Here is a 16923-nt window from a genome sequence, read left to right on the forward strand (position 1 = left end):
AAATGTACTATATATATATATATATATATATATATATATATATATATATATAGACACACACACGCACACATACATGCATATATATACACACACACACACACACACACACATACATATATATATATATATATATATATATATATATATATACAGTATATACACACACACACATATATATATATATATATATATACATACATACATACACACACACACATATACATATATATAAAAATTCTAATTCAAAATTAACTACCAATCAATAAAACTAACAAAAACTATAATGGTACATCAATTACACTCCCCTTAATATTATTAATGTGGCTGGTCAGTTCAGTGAGTTTAACATGACACCTTGTGGTAACTCAAATCATTTCATCCTTTTATTGTCCATTCATTGAACATCAAAGCTGTGATTTAGATGTGTTGAGCTTATATATGTCATAAAATACAAGAATCACTTGATTTAATATTTTATGCAACAAAATCCACAACATTAGTATGTGGTTTAAGTCTCGGGGGAGTGAAGGGGGTAATGTATATTTACACCTTTATTTATGTCTCCCTTCAGCAGCCATATGCTTTAGGTTAGAAGTGAAACTTAGCTCTGGTAGGAAGAGAACTGGAGTCTGGAGGAAACAGTTAACTGCTTCCCCTAGTCTGACACATGGATCCTCTTTCTAGTGGTTTGAGAGACAACAGACCTGTGGATCCCATCGCCGAGATGGTTCAGAATCAATATGAATGCTTCCAATTAAAGCAGGAAATAATGAAACAATAAGGGCCCTTTACACACCACCGACTGTTACTCGTTCATGCACTCTGGTTTAGTGTGCTGTTCTTACAATAAGAACATTGTGACCGGGTCAAACCAGACGTATATGCCACAGCAAAACATAAATGTTCATATAAGAGTACGGTGGCAGCACTATGATTCAGTGCATCTTGACACATGGATAAGATGGTACATTCTTTAAAAAAATTACATTCAGAAACATACAAATCAATATATGAAAGAATATTCATAGACATCAGTAATTCACTGTCATATTTAATTCAAGATGTGTATTTTCCACATTCACTGTATTTCACCAAGAACATGCTTAACCTTTAAGTCATTTTCACCTATTAAACTGCATTCTTAAAAAAGTTAAAATCCTTAAAGTGTTTTTTATGTGTGTTTTTTTTTTTACAGCCCTGTCCCTTATTCCTTAAGTAATCATTTAAAAAACATTTGGTAAACCGTCTTAGATAATTAGCTGATTTGAGGTAGGGCTGGTATGTTATATGGCACATTAAAAAATCTATACCTGAGCCAGAAGGTAATTACAGAGTAAAAGGCACTAGTGGGGTAAAAAGGGCAGTGTCTTAAAAATCTTTGACTACATCAACGCATCCCTTAAATAAATAAAGGCGAAAGATGTTTCTTGACTCATTTGAAATAGAAACAAGACACAACAACAGCCGACTGGGAACATTTAAAAAAACTTGACATAAAAGGCTACAGTGTCTATTGGAGTGGCTGTTTCCGTTTTAGTCTTTAACCATAGCAAGGCATGAAGCATGATTGGTCTGGATGAACTGTGATTGGTCCACATGATTGCACCATTTATAAACTGTATTGCTTTTGATACGAGTTTTCACATTTGTAAGAATAATGAATCCGGCACATCTTTCACTTATATTAGCGCGTTCTTCTCCAGTAAACAACAGCTACAATGAATGCCATCGCAGCGATGCACGACACAGTACGCCATCTTGACACGCTGCGGAAAATGCCCTCCTGCAACACAAGGTAGAGAAAGCATTAGAGACACCCTGCACACAAACACATTCTACAGACTTTGAATGACATCTTCTCTAAACGTGTGCTTCCAAGCATAGTTTCTTGTTAGTATGCAATGGTCTTACATAAGAAAGCTGCTGAATGAATCAACTGAATGTATACTGGGGTTAAGAGTTAACACTGATTAAGGAATCATATACATGCTCAAACATCTTCATTGGATAATACATCACACCCAGTTGTTGATAAGTGTCTCGATCGGTGTAAAGGAAGTAAAGAGGCATTATCTAGATTTTATGATTTGCTACAATCCTTTACTTCTCCCTCTACAAGTCTTCTTAAGGAAGAATGAGAGAAAGAATTAGGAGTGGAAATTTCTGAGGAAATGTGGTGGACGACAAGTTTAAAGGATATTAACCAATGTTCTATCAATTCTTGACATTGCCTTGTCCAGTTTAAAGTCATTCACAGACTACATTATATAAAATATAAGCTTCACAGAATTTTCAAAAATGTTTCAGCTCTTTGTGACAAATATAAACCAGTAGATGCTAATTTTCTCATAATTTTATTTTCTGCTCCAAGATACAGAGTTGTTGGAAATACATTTTTGATGTGCTCTCAGAGATTTTTAAGGTGCAACTGCAGCCAGATCCGACACTTTTCTGAACGTATGCATTCATTATGAGGAACACAACCCAGACTGTAAGCTATGACTTGGAGAGTTGATTTCTTCTTTACATTTGGAACAAATTAAGTATTGTTTTGATAGTGGACTTTTTGACTTTTAAGAGCTGTAAGCTCCAATCATCAAAATTAAAACAAAACAAAAACGTTTGAAATACTTTACATTTAATGGATCTAAAATGCATGAAAGTTTAATTTTTTTACATAATTTTGTAATTTTTGTAATTTTTTTACATCTGGGCAGCGATGTTCTTTTAGAAGAGCAGTGGTTTTCTCCGTGCAACACCATGGATGTTCAGTGTTCTCCTAATGATTGACTCATGAATATTAACTCTAGCCCAATGTGAGAAAGGCCTTTGGTTGCTTAGCAGTTACCATGGGGTCCTTTGCAAACTCGTGGACTATTACACAACTTGTTTTGAAGTGATCTTTGTTGGTGGACCACTCCAGGGGAGGGTAACAGTGGTCCTGAATTTCCTCCAATCAGTCTGACAGTGGATTTGTTTTGTCCAAACGCTAGAGTTGACTTTATAAACTTTTCTTTTTCTGAGGTCCTCAAAGATCTCCTTTATTTTGTGCCATGATTCACTTACAAAAACACGATCAGACTTTGATAGATCCATTATAAATAAAACAGGAGGGCCACAGCTCTTCACAGTTTAACTCCAACCCTATTTAAACACGCCTGATATAACTAATCAAAGTCTTCAGTATCAATAGAAACTTCCAAGTTGATATGATTTGGGGCTGGTTGAAGCTAAACTCTGCAGAGCTGTGGTGCTCCAGAAATTGACCACTGTTCAGGGTTCACACATGTTCAAGCAGCACTGTATATTATAGTAAACGTAGTTTGGAGTTATTCATTCATATGTGGTTATACTGATTCAAACAAACAACTTTCTGGTTACAAGTCTGAATCTCTAACTTAACCATTAGGCCATAACTGCCTAACGGTTATACATGACTTGTGGCACATTCCCCTGCAGTACAATACTGTAAGCAGCAGGTGCCTGATCTATCTCAAATCCCCAAAAACCAGGGTCAAACATACAAGCATCCCTTCTCCTCCCTGGCTGGGTTTGCATTCTTCAGGCTCATGCTGTAGCTCTTAGCTCACTCTAAATAGTCACATGCTCACTGTATTCCAGTTCTCAGGGCCACAGTATGCTCCATGACGCCTGAATGTTTGAAGTCTAAACCCAGCACCCCACATTCTTCTTCCTTTATGATCATATGTGTGCTATTAAACTTGAGTGGCCCCAGGAACTGCAGCCAGCCTGGTGGAGCTCTGCAGCACACATGCAAATCACATCTTACTAAAGTATGACATCAACTCTTACATGAGATGTGAAAAGCAAAAATTGGCATTCTTGATGTGCAATTTAGAAAGACAGATTAGATCATTACAGATGATATCTAGCTGCATGCCACACTGGGTCAGTGTGTTTGTGTGCCTGGATGTTACTAGACAGGATGTGTCTGGGTTTGTGCTTATGAACTTCCTGGCTCGAGTGGGTGCGTCTCTCTGTGTGTGGTGGCTCATGTCTGGCTCGACCTGTGTGGCTCCACATGGGTGGCCAGACAGCACACACAAAAACAGCAACTTACCCATCCTCCTTGCTGTCTGATCCAGGCAGAAATGTTTTCCCTGATAAACTGTAAAACCCAGCTAATGATCCTCTTGATAATGTCAAAGTGGTTCTGAGTCAGAGCCTGAAGAAATGAAAGGAAATCATGTTTTTATACATCGATATTATCCACAACACATTGCATAATAAACTTGAATTATCAAAACAACATGATGACTTCGCATTTACTCAATCATTCATGCAATACCACTTTGGCAGCTTGATTGAAGAACAAATGGTGAGGAAGTATTTTCACATTTTTCATTAAAATAATTGAAGATAAAGTAATGAATACTCAAATTTGGTTTAAAATAAGAGGTGAAATGAGAGTTTACCTGGTAAATGAGCCTATATGCGAGGTGAAACAGAGCCACCACACGTCCCCAGTTAATGCCATCCTCGAAGATGCTCCTGGCCACAGTCATGAAGACGTCCTGAGCACAGTTTGATTCCACAGAGCTGATGAGACTGTGAGGGGAAAAAGTAGTAAGTTATGGTCTCCCCAAACTTTTCAGCCATACATCTTGCATAAAATGCCAACCATATGCACCAGTTTTTCCAATTCAAAATCTAGCTGTGACAAAGTTATATTGCTCTATACTGTATACTCTTCAGTATTACTGGTTTTGTCAGGTTTTGAAATTTCACACTTTCACCCTTTAATAACAGCTTTGTACAGATCCAGTTATGCTGAAGTATTCTGAACAATATATCAAAAAAAAAAAAAAAAAATAGAGCATCTTTTCTGCACACCAGTTAATGGGTTCATCGTCACTGTTCAAATTTTTCCTCACACTGAAAAGAAACCCAGCTTGGAAATGTCTATCCACATGCATATTTAATGAGCCAAGGACAAAGAGAGTTTATTATTGGTTGTGTTTTGCTACACAACCCACAGCACTGTTTTACACTGTATTACTTTGGTAACCCAGGAATAAATGCAGTGCAAAAAAGCCCTTATTATGAAATTCATAAAAGTTTGGTGTGTGAGCTTTTATGACTAGCCTAAAAACATTAATACGTAGATTTCAGCAATTTTTAAGGGCTAGTCATTCAGTCCTTTGTCCCACATTAAAAGTTTCACTCCTAAAGGGAAAAAATATATACTTTTGTAAGATGTTTAAAATTATCTACACTCACAAGATCTGGAGATGGTTAATAAGAGCCATTTCCTTTTTTTTTTTTTTTAAGATCACATGACCCGTCGAAAACTACTTCCTTTATCTTTGCAACCTCCATTTACCATACACTTTCTTAGAAAGAATTAATCCGACTTCAAAGTGATGATGTAACTGACTATTTCCTTGTATTGTGCATGCTGAGTATTACTGGTATTAACTATATGTCTCTGCGTTTTCGTCCAGGCAGAACTATTGTTTTAGCCACCAAAGACTGATTCACTAATAAACCTGCCTGATATATCTCAACTGGTCTGTGTACCCATAAACACATGTGAACTAGATGAAATGACTAGCAACATGGGCACTATATTCTCTGACACATTAGAAGCTGTTGCCCCCATCAAATTGAAAAAGGTTAGAGAAAAATGTACTGCGCAAGGTACAACAGTAATACTCACTCTCTCAAAAAAGAAACTCGTAATCGTAATCACTGCATCTAAACCAACAACATGTTTATTAGATCCTGTACCCACTTCTAAAGATTATTAACTCATCGTTATCTTTAGGTCACATCACATTCCAAAACCCTTCAAGTTGGCAGTTATTAAGCCTCTTATTAGGAAACCACAACTAGATCCTAATGAACTGGCAAATTACAGACCCATTTCAAATCTTCCATTAAATGTCAAAAATGTTGTGAAATTCGTGCTCTGCAAAAAAAAAAATCTCTCTATTAAGATTTTCAGGTTTCAGCCCCCACCATAGCACAGAAACTGCACTTGTTAAAATTACAAATGACTTGCTTCTTGCGTCAGACCAAGGCTGCATCTCATTGCTAGTTTTACTTGATCTTAGTGATGCATTTGACACTATAGATCATGACATACTCATAGATCGATTACAAAACTATACGGGTATTCAAGGATATGCTTTAAGATGGTTTAGATTCTTCCTATCTGATCGCTAACATTGTTTTTTTAAATGGGGAGTCATCTCTTTTATTAATAGTAAAGTATGCTGTACCACAAGGATCTATCCCAGGTCCTCTCCTATTTTCAATATACATGTTGCCCCTTGGTTATTAGAAAAAAAATACGGAATTAGTTTCCATTATGCTGATGATACTCAACTATATACCTCAACAAGACCAGATGAAACTTCTAAATTATCTGAGCTAACAGTGTGTGTTAAAAATGTAAAAGATTGGATGAACAATAATTTGCTACTATTGAATTCGGATAAGGAAGAGATATTACTTATGGTACCAAAAAAAACAGTACACAAAATCTCTTGGATTAAAATTATTAACTATAACTATACTAACTATAAAGTCAAATCTGGGTGTTATATTAGAGAGCAATTTGTCTTTTGAAAATCATAATTCCCATATTACAAAAACATCATTCTTCTATCTTAGAAACAATGGCAAGCTACAAAATGTTACCTGTTTGAATAAAGTCATTATTTTAGTTTTCTTTGTGTACAAAAAGTATTGTCGTCACATCATAACGTTACAGTTGAACCACTGATGGACTATTCTGACAATGTCTATCATACTTTTTCTGGACCTTGACACAGTTATTTCTCAAGCCTACCGGTTTTCCTCCAAAATATCTTCTTTAATTGTGTTCTGAAGACGAACGAGCTTTTATAGGTCTGGAACGACATGGGGGTAAGTGATTAATGACTAAATGTAAATTTTGCGGTTGAGTAACCCTTTAAGTATATTATGTATTATAACAAATAAAGAAGGCCATTGTTCATATGTTGATGTATTCTTCTGTTTTGGCATAGGTTTATAAGTGATTTACACTACAAATCTAGTGAGATAACGCTTTTTAACATTTTACAGGATGAACATTAAGCAACACAAACTCACAGCATATGACGAGAAAGAGTTTGTGTCCCGAGCAGATGAGATGGAAATGTGCTCCACGCTTAAAAATGTAATAGTGCAATACAAAACGCATTAGACTTTATGTGTGTTCCGAAAGTAAACAAACTAAACAGCATATGCAATAAAAGACTGAACAATAAACTACAAGCACTATGAAGAGTTTTACCATGAACACAGCTTTATACTATTGTATACTATACAAATGTGAGACCGCTTTTCACCTATATATCACAAGATAATATCAGAGATCTTGTGCGTTGCTAAAAGCCCGGTGAAACAGCTCTGTATTTATATCAGATGCACATCTGTTGTCCTTTCTCATCACAAAACCTCAAATTCATAAAAAGACAAGTAAGTTTAAAGGAAATGAAAAACATACTGTTGAAGTTCAGCATTCTTGTTAAGGTCATCGGCTATCTTCAAAAGCTGATCTACAACATCTTTGATTTGAGGGTCATCTGCATCGTGAGGTCTGCCTCCTAGATCCTCGTGACTCACACGCATTGATGGATCCTCTACAGTTACTTGTTCAATAACATACCTTTCAAGTGAAATCAAAGCACAGTGAGAGTGGAGAAATGCACTCATTTACACAAATTCAAGCTTTTAAAATATAACAGAAAAGACAGCCTATACAAAATTGAGGATATCATGAATTTACTGTCTTAGTAAAACGGCACTCCGTTCGATGATCACATCATCCATGACATCTGAAAATAAGTGGGGGGAAAATATTGTGTTAATGTGATTAATAATCTTTATAACACAAGTATTATAAAATGATACAAGATCAAAGTACAGGAAGCACTCTTTGTATTCGTAGGCATGATAATGGGGTGAGAGGGTTTTATACATGTGGTGAACACTGACCTCTATTGGGAACAACTTCCTGTTTTGATACTGGCTGGTTTAAGAGACAGGTCATGACATGGGTTTACAAGAAATTTTGTGGCAAAGCCAAAGTACCCTACCGCCACATTTTTATTCTCACTTCTGTCTTTCAGTATTGTTGTCAACACCTAACTGTTTTTAAATGTTTTAATCATTTTAAAAGTTTTAAAATTTCTTGTTTTATTTTGGTTATTATTTTTCTTCATGATTATTTTAGTTTCTTTTATGTAAAGCACTTTGAATTACCATTGTGTATGAAATGTGCTATATAAATAAACTTGCCTTGCCTTGTTTAAAGGTTGTTTGTGTACTCTTAATTTTGAAAAAAAAAAAAAAAAAACTGCGTTAACGTGTACTTTTATTTTAAACAATGAAAAACATGTCTTAATGGCTTGTAGGCCTTTTTGCTGGGGTTTGCTGAGTTTCTTAATGTTATATCTTTTTTTAAGTGTCTGAATGTTAATTTCTTGTAAAGAGTGTTTTGCTCATGAAAGAAGTAGGTTTAAGCGATTAACTTTAAAAAGTGTGTCTGCTTTCCTGTCTTCAGTTCAAACACTAAATATAGGATAGAGTTGGTTGGACCGAGTGGCCTCTATTTATGGTTTTCAGACAATCTGGGTAAAATGCTAAAAAAAGTATATTTCTCTTTCTAGAGTCTAAACCATCAATGACACTTAAGGGGACAAATGGACTCCTAATGTCCTCTGTTCAGAAGTCAAAAGGCCACACTTCAGTTTTAAGAGGCAAATAAACATTTAATATAATGACAACCATTTTACAGCAGATATGTATATTTTTTTAATATAATCTGCAATAGATTTAACAAAATATAATACACATTTGCAAGTAGTTCAAACAAAGTATTATTATTATGTTTTAAGTAGGCTAAAACAGATACTCGCTTTTCGCCATCTATTGGCAGAATGGTGTAGCAAGGTCACTAAAAAAAGAATAGAAAAGAGACTGAAAACATTCGAGTCTCAAAATCGCCGTCCTCCACTATTTATGACGCGCCCTGACATACGTCATCAGGCTCGGTATGACATCACGGGAAGTTAGTTCCATAATAACAGAAACGAAAAGGATTAGAAGGCTAAATCCGAAATACAATGAACCTATTTAACTGAAAAGCACCACACTTCCTCATCACCGTAATATCGCTCACTGCAGTGTTTGGCCCTATGAAGATGTTTAGAACAAAGTGTAACGTTACAGTCAGAGAAGAGTGTGCAATGACGGCTAACATGAGTTCACTTAAGTCATTTCGATATAAAGTTACACCTCCTCTTACCTTCACCGCCCGTAGCCCCCATCAACTCTTTCTCGTCTGTCCTCTCTCCATCGTTCGCATCTGCCATGGTTTTATTTAGGACAAGCACCGTGGGCCCAAGAGATAGCTTCCTAACTAACGTTAGCCGGACCAGCCTAACAATTTCTGAATCCGCTAAATTTACAATCCCCAACAACATACAACATAATCTAGTCAAGTTATCGACGCTTGAGGCTATATGGCTTCCACATGAGCACCATTAGAACGACAAAAGCATGATATGCGAGTGAAAAAGTTGTCGACGGGCTTCAAGAAGAGCTCCGCCAATCAATGGGAACGCTTGGAAATAACGCGGAAATAAAGGCGACGACGGATTGAATCCAACAAGTGCAGATTCGCTGTGCCAAGAAATAACCACTAGCCTGCAACTCTACGTTATATTAATTATTTTACAAACCAAAATCAGATATTGTTATTTATTTATCCATTTACATATAAGTTGTAATTATAGGGTTAAGAAAATACTTGGTGCGTCCCAAATCGCGTACTTAAGCACTATTCTGTGACGTTTTGTAGTATACTAATGCTGTGTCTGAAATCACTCACTCGTTCACTAATCCCTATATAGTGTATGGAAGTTGAGTGCACTATACCAGCAAGGAGTGAACGGATTCGGACAGTAAGTAGTGCGTTCACAATGAAAATTCCAAAAAGGAAAAGTGCACTTTAAAAGCCTGGATGATCACCTTAACCGAAAAAACGAACAGTTGTCTGAAACCTACTGAAATCTACTGTCTTTAATTCTATATACTGTCTATATAGTGCACTATATCGGGTGTCAGCCATTTTGTAGTGCTGTCCGAATTCTGAGTGAACGACTTCATTCCCTTCATTCGTCCACTACTTTTTACCCAGCACTATTTCCCACAATCCAATGCGGAGTAGCGTCGAGCTGGAAGCGAGAGCGGGAGCGAGCGAGTTTGAATGAGAGATACCGTCTACATCTTAATAATTTATGTTTAAACGTTTCATGTGTAAACGTTTCATAAATTATTTGTTAAAATATATTATGTAGGAAATAACTTAGTTTAATATTTTACTAATTTACTGAGGTAGCATCGTTATTTACTTACAAAAATGATGTTAATTTGGTGGTTAATTTAAAAATGTTCGTTAATCACAGTAAGTTAGATTATTAAAATTAACGGCGCTTGAGACAGATACTTAAAATAACTTAAAATAATACATACAAAAAATTATGAACGTGTTAATGCGTGTTTATTTTTGTTCTCAGTATTTTAATAGCATTTAATGACTGTGAGCAAAAGCATTAAAAAAATTATAATTATATACCATCGATGAAACCAAAAAGCTGACGCGGAGGTACGTATAATTGCAATATAAAGTCATTTTGAGTATTATTGCTATTCATATTATTGTTCTAAAATAAGGTACATGTAATATAAAAGTACATATGGCGATGTTTTTGCAACAGCTCCAAGTCTCACGCGCAGTGTGTTTTGCACAAGAAGCTCATCGCTCTTAACAGGTTTTCTCTTCTGAAACACAGTGATTGGGGTTAGTAAGGTGCATTATTTGCCACAAGATGTCGCTATCACACAGAGAACCATAATAAAGACTGGGTCTGTTTACTGAACCTTGCAAACATCAGCATCAGTTTCTAAAAAACATTGCATTTAACTAAGCAGGGGGGGATAGAGAAGACTGGTTTTATGTAATGATAAGCATATTACAAAAATTAAACAATGAAGGTGTTTCACAATGCTATAGAATAACTTTTTTTGTCTAAATGGTTCCATAAAGAACTTTTAACATCTGAAGAATCTTGCTGTTTCAAAAAAGGTTCAAGAGAAAAAAGCACTTTTATTTTTAAAAGTGTGTGATCAGAGGTGCTGCTAATTTTTCTGGGCCTCCTGAACAGCGTACTGACTAGAGCCCCCTCAGTAGAAATCACTTTCCCTGGTGGGAGAAAGTGAGACTGGCATAATTTAATGACAGTTGATACCTCACCTCAAAAGCACCAGCACTTTCTTAATAACCTGCCAGGTTCTCTTTGAATAAAACCAACCCAGCATACATAGATTCATTAGAATGAAAGCTTAGTCTCCAATGTCCTCAGCTTAGAGTAGAGGCCTGGATAGGTGTGTTTAACTGCTAGCTTACCATCACGAAGGAAAAATGATACTGCAGTAATTCAGTAATTTACCCTCAGCTTGTACACGTTCTTTCTCAGTGTATATATACATAGCCTACCTTATCTTTGATCTAGTCTGATCACATGCAATTATATATCTTATGGTCAGCCTTTGTTTTTATTTGTAACATTTAATGTGTGTCCTTCTAGCCCAATGGCAATTATATAAAATATAAGTTACCACTGCAGACACTGCGGTGACCTGTAAATGTTAGATGTCTACATCTGCTGTTTCTTAGATGAATGTTATGGAAAGTGGTGATATCACAGTGTTTCAGAGTTTTAAACTTTTTGGACTCCCAGAGCTGAATGCAACCTTACTGAAATCCACAGTGAAAATGTTCTCTGTGCCCTTGACCAAGTCGTGGAAGATGTGCTGGCTCAGTTTAACAAATCAAACAGATGATTATTCAAAATGCATTCTAATATGCTTTTCATACTTAACTATACCACGTGGGTGAAAAGCAACCCCCAATATGTAGCCTACAGTATGAATAATAATTATTATAATTAAGCCATTTGACTTGCAAAAATTATGTTAACTCATATTTTTACGTATTTTTTTACATGCTCAATTAATTGCTATTATTTTCTAGACTTGTAACCTAAATACTTGGTTTCTAATTTCATAATCACCCCTGGCCTTTTCAAATTTTAGAAAGTAATTAAGAAACTTTAACATATTTTAAAATGGTTATTTATTGTCTGTGAAAAAACTACAGCATAAAAACTTAAAAAGAAAACAGAAATGATTAATTGAAAATGACTGCAGTAAGATCTCTTATACCCATTAATGTAGTTTTTTTTTTTTTCCTGTGACCCCACTAAGAGAAAAACATCCTCCCCAGCACACACAGGATGTACAGGCTCTCCCTCCAAAAATTCCAAACTTGGTCACATGGCGGCAAGTCCTTAGTCTTATCATAACCATAACTGTAACCATCACACACACTTACACACTGCCTTGAGCCAAATGATGCTTTTGGTCATCACAGTCCTCGAGATATGTGTTAAGGGAAGTTGTGGACAGTTAATGGAAAGGATGTTTCTCTTTGTTCTTGGTGTAGACCCTTCATTTTCAAACTATCTGCAGTCTCCAAATGACCCTCAGTTTACTTTACTCGACTGAGCCTGTGAGAAAATATTCAGACCATCCTAAGAACAACTAGGCTGTGTGACAAGCCTTCACTTTGACTGTTTGAGATGGGTTGCAAGCTGATCCACCAGCCTGTTTCAGTTTAAGATGAAAATTGCGAATATGTGGGATAAGAGGAAGCGGTCAATGTATGGGAACTTGTTAATGGAACGGTTTCGGGGCGAGGACGGTAATGGACATATTTCCTATGGAGAGTGCATTACCACTATCACAGAGTTTATCGTTCATACTTAATTTTTAATAACTCAATTTTTGAGAGCTTAGTCACAGCACACAGCATTCTTAAAGGATTTTTGCAGGATTTATTGCATTTGTAGAACTGAACCTGCATAAGTAGTGTCAGTTACCAACATTTGGTGAGATTTTCATTTGCACAAGGAGTCTGACAACTCCACACGGAGATCTGATCTCATCATCATAATCCAGTCTTTCTGGAATAACATGACAGACTAAAACCAGAAAAACTGTAGCAATGTCTCCAAGATGCTTCACAGACCTACTTGCAGAGCTGCAGTACTTTTAAAAGTTTTAGACACTTGTGTAAAAATGCTGTTAAATGAGGATGCTTTCAAAAATAATGTCCTAAATTGAATTTCTTTATCAATTAACTTCTATAAACTAACATTCTGCGTGTGAAGCCTTTTCATTCGAAAAAGTTTTTGCCCTAGGTGCACTTGCACATAGTTTTTCATGTAGCTTTGCAGGAAAGTCTCCTGAAGCACCTTGGAGACGTTGCCACAGTGCCATCCTTTTTTCTTTTTTTTAATTAAAAATTCTATAAAATTATTATTATACAAGTATTCTCTCTGGAAAACTTCATTCTGATTGGTATGTCTGGGCATATCGGTGGAATTGTTTTGCAGGGCATTCATGATTTAACAATGAGTCTGTTGACCAAACCCAACTGTGCGATCAAATTCACTTCCCTAAACTAGGCAAATATTAGTCCTTTCATTAGTCACTGGAGAAGTAGAAACAAGATGTATTATGTGCTCACTTCCACACACATGGTCATTGTTTGCATAACTAAGACACACAATGGTATGTTCAATTAAAACATTTTGTCTTTATCAGCAGACTTTCCTCTAATACTGTTAAGAAACGTTTTCAGGTGTTGATTTTTTTTAATTACTTTTCTGTTGAGTAAGACTCATGATGTTTGCCTAGTGGAGTATAATTCATGTGAAAAAGATCCCATATCCTATTTCTTGTAATTAATTTATGTTTTGGCACAACATAGTGAAGATGGAACGGTTGTTTCGGTGGCTTTCTTCAAGAGAGGAAATAAACATGGGGTTAGATTGTCTAGGGGAATGTCAGCACAACCACGGAGGGCCTGGGTTCAAAGGTCAGGACAAAGTTTCTGACAAACGGGAAATCGTGGTGGAGCTTAACGACCCTTTTGCTGCTGAATCCCAGTGGAAATGTTTTTTTGTTTTTTCTAAAACACTTCAGCCATCAGCTTCCCGGCTTTATCTAATACTGCATCATGCAGCAGAGATTCTGACCACAAATGTTGATGATGGTTGTCATTTACTGTGAGAACAGGATTAGAAGTTTAAATATAGTATCACTTGAGGACAGAAAAAAAAAATCATGTTTTCCTTTGGTCATAGTGCAAGATAAAGTTTGCATATTAACAAATCCAGTAGCATCAGGCGGTCAATGAGAGTGACGAATAAACATTTAGCATTTTAAAATGGCCACTGTTTACTAGACTTAAATGGACTTGAGAATGACATTTAAACAGAATGACATATACATTTACAATTTAAGCTTTTCATCGGTTCGCACCATTTAAAAAAATTCTAGTGTAACATTTCCTAGGAATGGAAAGGGACTTGTGCTCTTGTAGATATCAAATTTAAACATTTAAGAGCTATGGAGTAAGGGAAGATGTCAGACCATAATCACTGCATGCTTTTGTTGTATTTGCTCCTTTCGTGTTTCACGGCAGAAATAAAGTCAAATCAGTTTGGAACGACATGAGGTTGAGTAAAACTCAGGTCAGCTCAGGTCACTGAATGAGCAATGCCTTACTTCACAACAAGGCACAAAGTTACTCTCCAAAACCTTCACCCACTCTGGAAGAGTGAACTGCCAAACTCCACCTGAACTGCTGAAACTATCACATCTTCAAAGAAGAAAATGAAGACACACCTCTCACAAGTACTACTAAATCCACAACCATTGCTCCTCTTCTCTAGACTGATGCCTAATTTAGTTGTTAGGAGGTGAAAGGAGTTCCAAATCAATGTGAATGAGCATCTCCCACCAGGAGCTGACAGACACGGCCCACTCATGCTGAGGGGCTTCTGTGGCAGTCCAACCTCCACTCATTTACACAGATGCAGTGTATCTTTTTGTGTGCTGAGTTGAGGAAATTTAGACATTGAAGAAGACGGAAGAAATACACTGACAGAGAGAGACAGTTTTGGGATAATGCAACCAGCAGGTAAAAATGTATCTCATACACTTAAGACTAACAATTCTGTGTGTGTGTGTGTGTGTGTGCATGCGTGTGTGTGTGTGTGTGTGTTGCATAAAAAATAATTAAGCCTGGCTGCACCAAATATATGAATGTAATTGCATTACAAACATAATACCACACCAAATGGTTTTTATTATAAAGATTAATAGCACGAGCATTTGTCAAGGAAAATAGTTTGTTATTAGTAGTTAGATAATTGAAAATATGACAAATGCTGAAGTTATGCAGTAATAATATCATCTTCAATATGCGTACAAGAATAAGCAAGCAAAGTCTGAATTCTTAACACCACCCAGTCTCACCAGTGACAGTGGAAGAGGTTGAGCTAACATCAGAGATGGTGAACAAGCATCTCTTAATATGGCAAAGTTAGTTCAATTATCAGTGCTGTAATTTAATAATATTAAGCATAAAAGCTTAAATATTATATTTGTGACCCTGGACCACAAAAAACAGTCATAAGGGTAAATTTTTTGAAACTGAAATGTATGCATCATCTGAAAGCTGAATAAATAAGCTTTCCATTGACATATGGTTGTTAGGACAGTACAAATTTGGCTGAGATTTAACTATTTGAAAATCTGGAATCAAAATATTGAAAAAAGTGCCTTTAAAGTTGTGCAAATGAAGTTCTTTGCAATGCATATTACTAAACAAAATGTATGTTTTGATATATTTACGTTATGAAATTTCCAAAATATCTGCATGGAACATGATCTTTACTTTATATCCTAATGATTATTGGCATAAAAGAAAAATGTATTATTCTGACCCATACAATATTGCTGGCTATTGCTACAAACATACCTGTGTGACTTATGACTGGTTTTGTGCTCCAGGGTTACATTTGATATTATAATTAACAAAAAATAAAAAATAAACTGTTGTACACAAGCTTCACGTCTTCTCTCCTCTGATTGATAGTTAATAGCTTATTTTTAGCAAGAGAGTATCATTTTAAAAACACTCCCCTTAAACTGTGATACATGTGACTTTATATTGTGAAATATGTGCTAAAAATAACTTTTATGTTGAACTGAAACAACTTGAGTTACATGATTATCCACACACACACACACACACACACACACACACACACACACACACACACACACACACACACACACACACACACACACACATATATATATATATATATATATATATATATATTAAATGCAAGTACACTTGGCTTTTGAGGTGTTTATTTGTACATTTTTCATTCATCATTGTATTGAATTGCATTTCTGTCATACAATATAAACCACAACAGCCTTATGTATCAAATGTTGTACTCAATAATAATAATAATAATACAATTTTAAAAAATTGTTTAGTCTCAAGGCTCAGTAAACTCTTTAAAATACTACAGATTGTAAAGTCAGCAAATGTTAACCTGAAGACTACTCTTAGTAGACTACTTGTAGTTTGTTTTATGCAAATTAATATTGTATAAATCAATGTATAAATCATGTAAGTTGCACAAAAGTGATGCTCATTTTTTCAGTTCACTTATCACCTGTTACAGAAACAACTTTTGGCTAATTTCTTTATTCTCCTTGCCACTTTTCTCAGCATTAGTTCTGAGAAAAAGTCCAGAATCATTTGTTTGCAGATGCCACTTTGCTTGATATTTTGTTATCTAGTGCAATGACATTCATAGATTCAAGTGCGGCTTCAGCGTCCAAGTACATGTCAGGGCCTCTCTTGTAACATGTTTTAACGATATGGAGCAAACAGAAAGAAAGACTTAAAAAGAGAGCATATGTTTGAGAGAGATA

The 16923-nt window shown here is 35.7% G+C and overlaps 2 protein-coding genes across 2 annotated transcripts in view; one reads left to right on the top strand and one right to left on the bottom strand.

The window, feature by feature from the left end:
- Positions 1 to 1034: 1034 nt before the first annotated feature.
- On the bottom strand, positions 1035 to 9833 carry zgc:153993 (Bcl-2_like domain-containing protein). Its single transcript, XM_026268498.1, has 6 exons — positions 9302 to 9833; positions 7781 to 7829; positions 7499 to 7660; positions 4437 to 4569; positions 4082 to 4186; positions 1035 to 1783 (listed from the first exon to the last, which is right to left on the bottom strand). Exons 1-6 carry the CDS (start codon positions 9477 to 9479, stop codon positions 1685 to 1687), a joined length of 726 nt encoding a protein of 241 aa, XP_026124283.1. The 5' UTR covers positions 9480 to 9833; the 3' UTR covers positions 1035 to 1684.
- Positions 9834 to 14889: 5056 nt separating this feature from the next.
- Positions 14890 to 16923, top strand: part of ano1a (anoctamin 1, calcium activated chloride channel a) — a 40461-nt gene continuing 38427 nt past the window's right edge. The window contains exon 1 of the mRNA XM_026268501.1: positions 14890 to 15106. Within this exon, the coding sequence (XP_026124286.1) occupies positions 15094 to 15106 (13 nt within the window). The 5' untranslated portion in view covers positions 14890 to 15093. The remainder of the gene's footprint in view (positions 15107 to 16923) is intronic.

Source organism: Carassius auratus, chromosome 7, assembly GCF_003368295.1.
Source record: "Carassius auratus strain Wakin chromosome 7, ASM336829v1, whole genome shotgun sequence".
NCBI classification, from domain to species: Eukaryota; Metazoa; Chordata; class Actinopteri; order Cypriniformes; family Cyprinidae; genus Carassius; species Carassius auratus.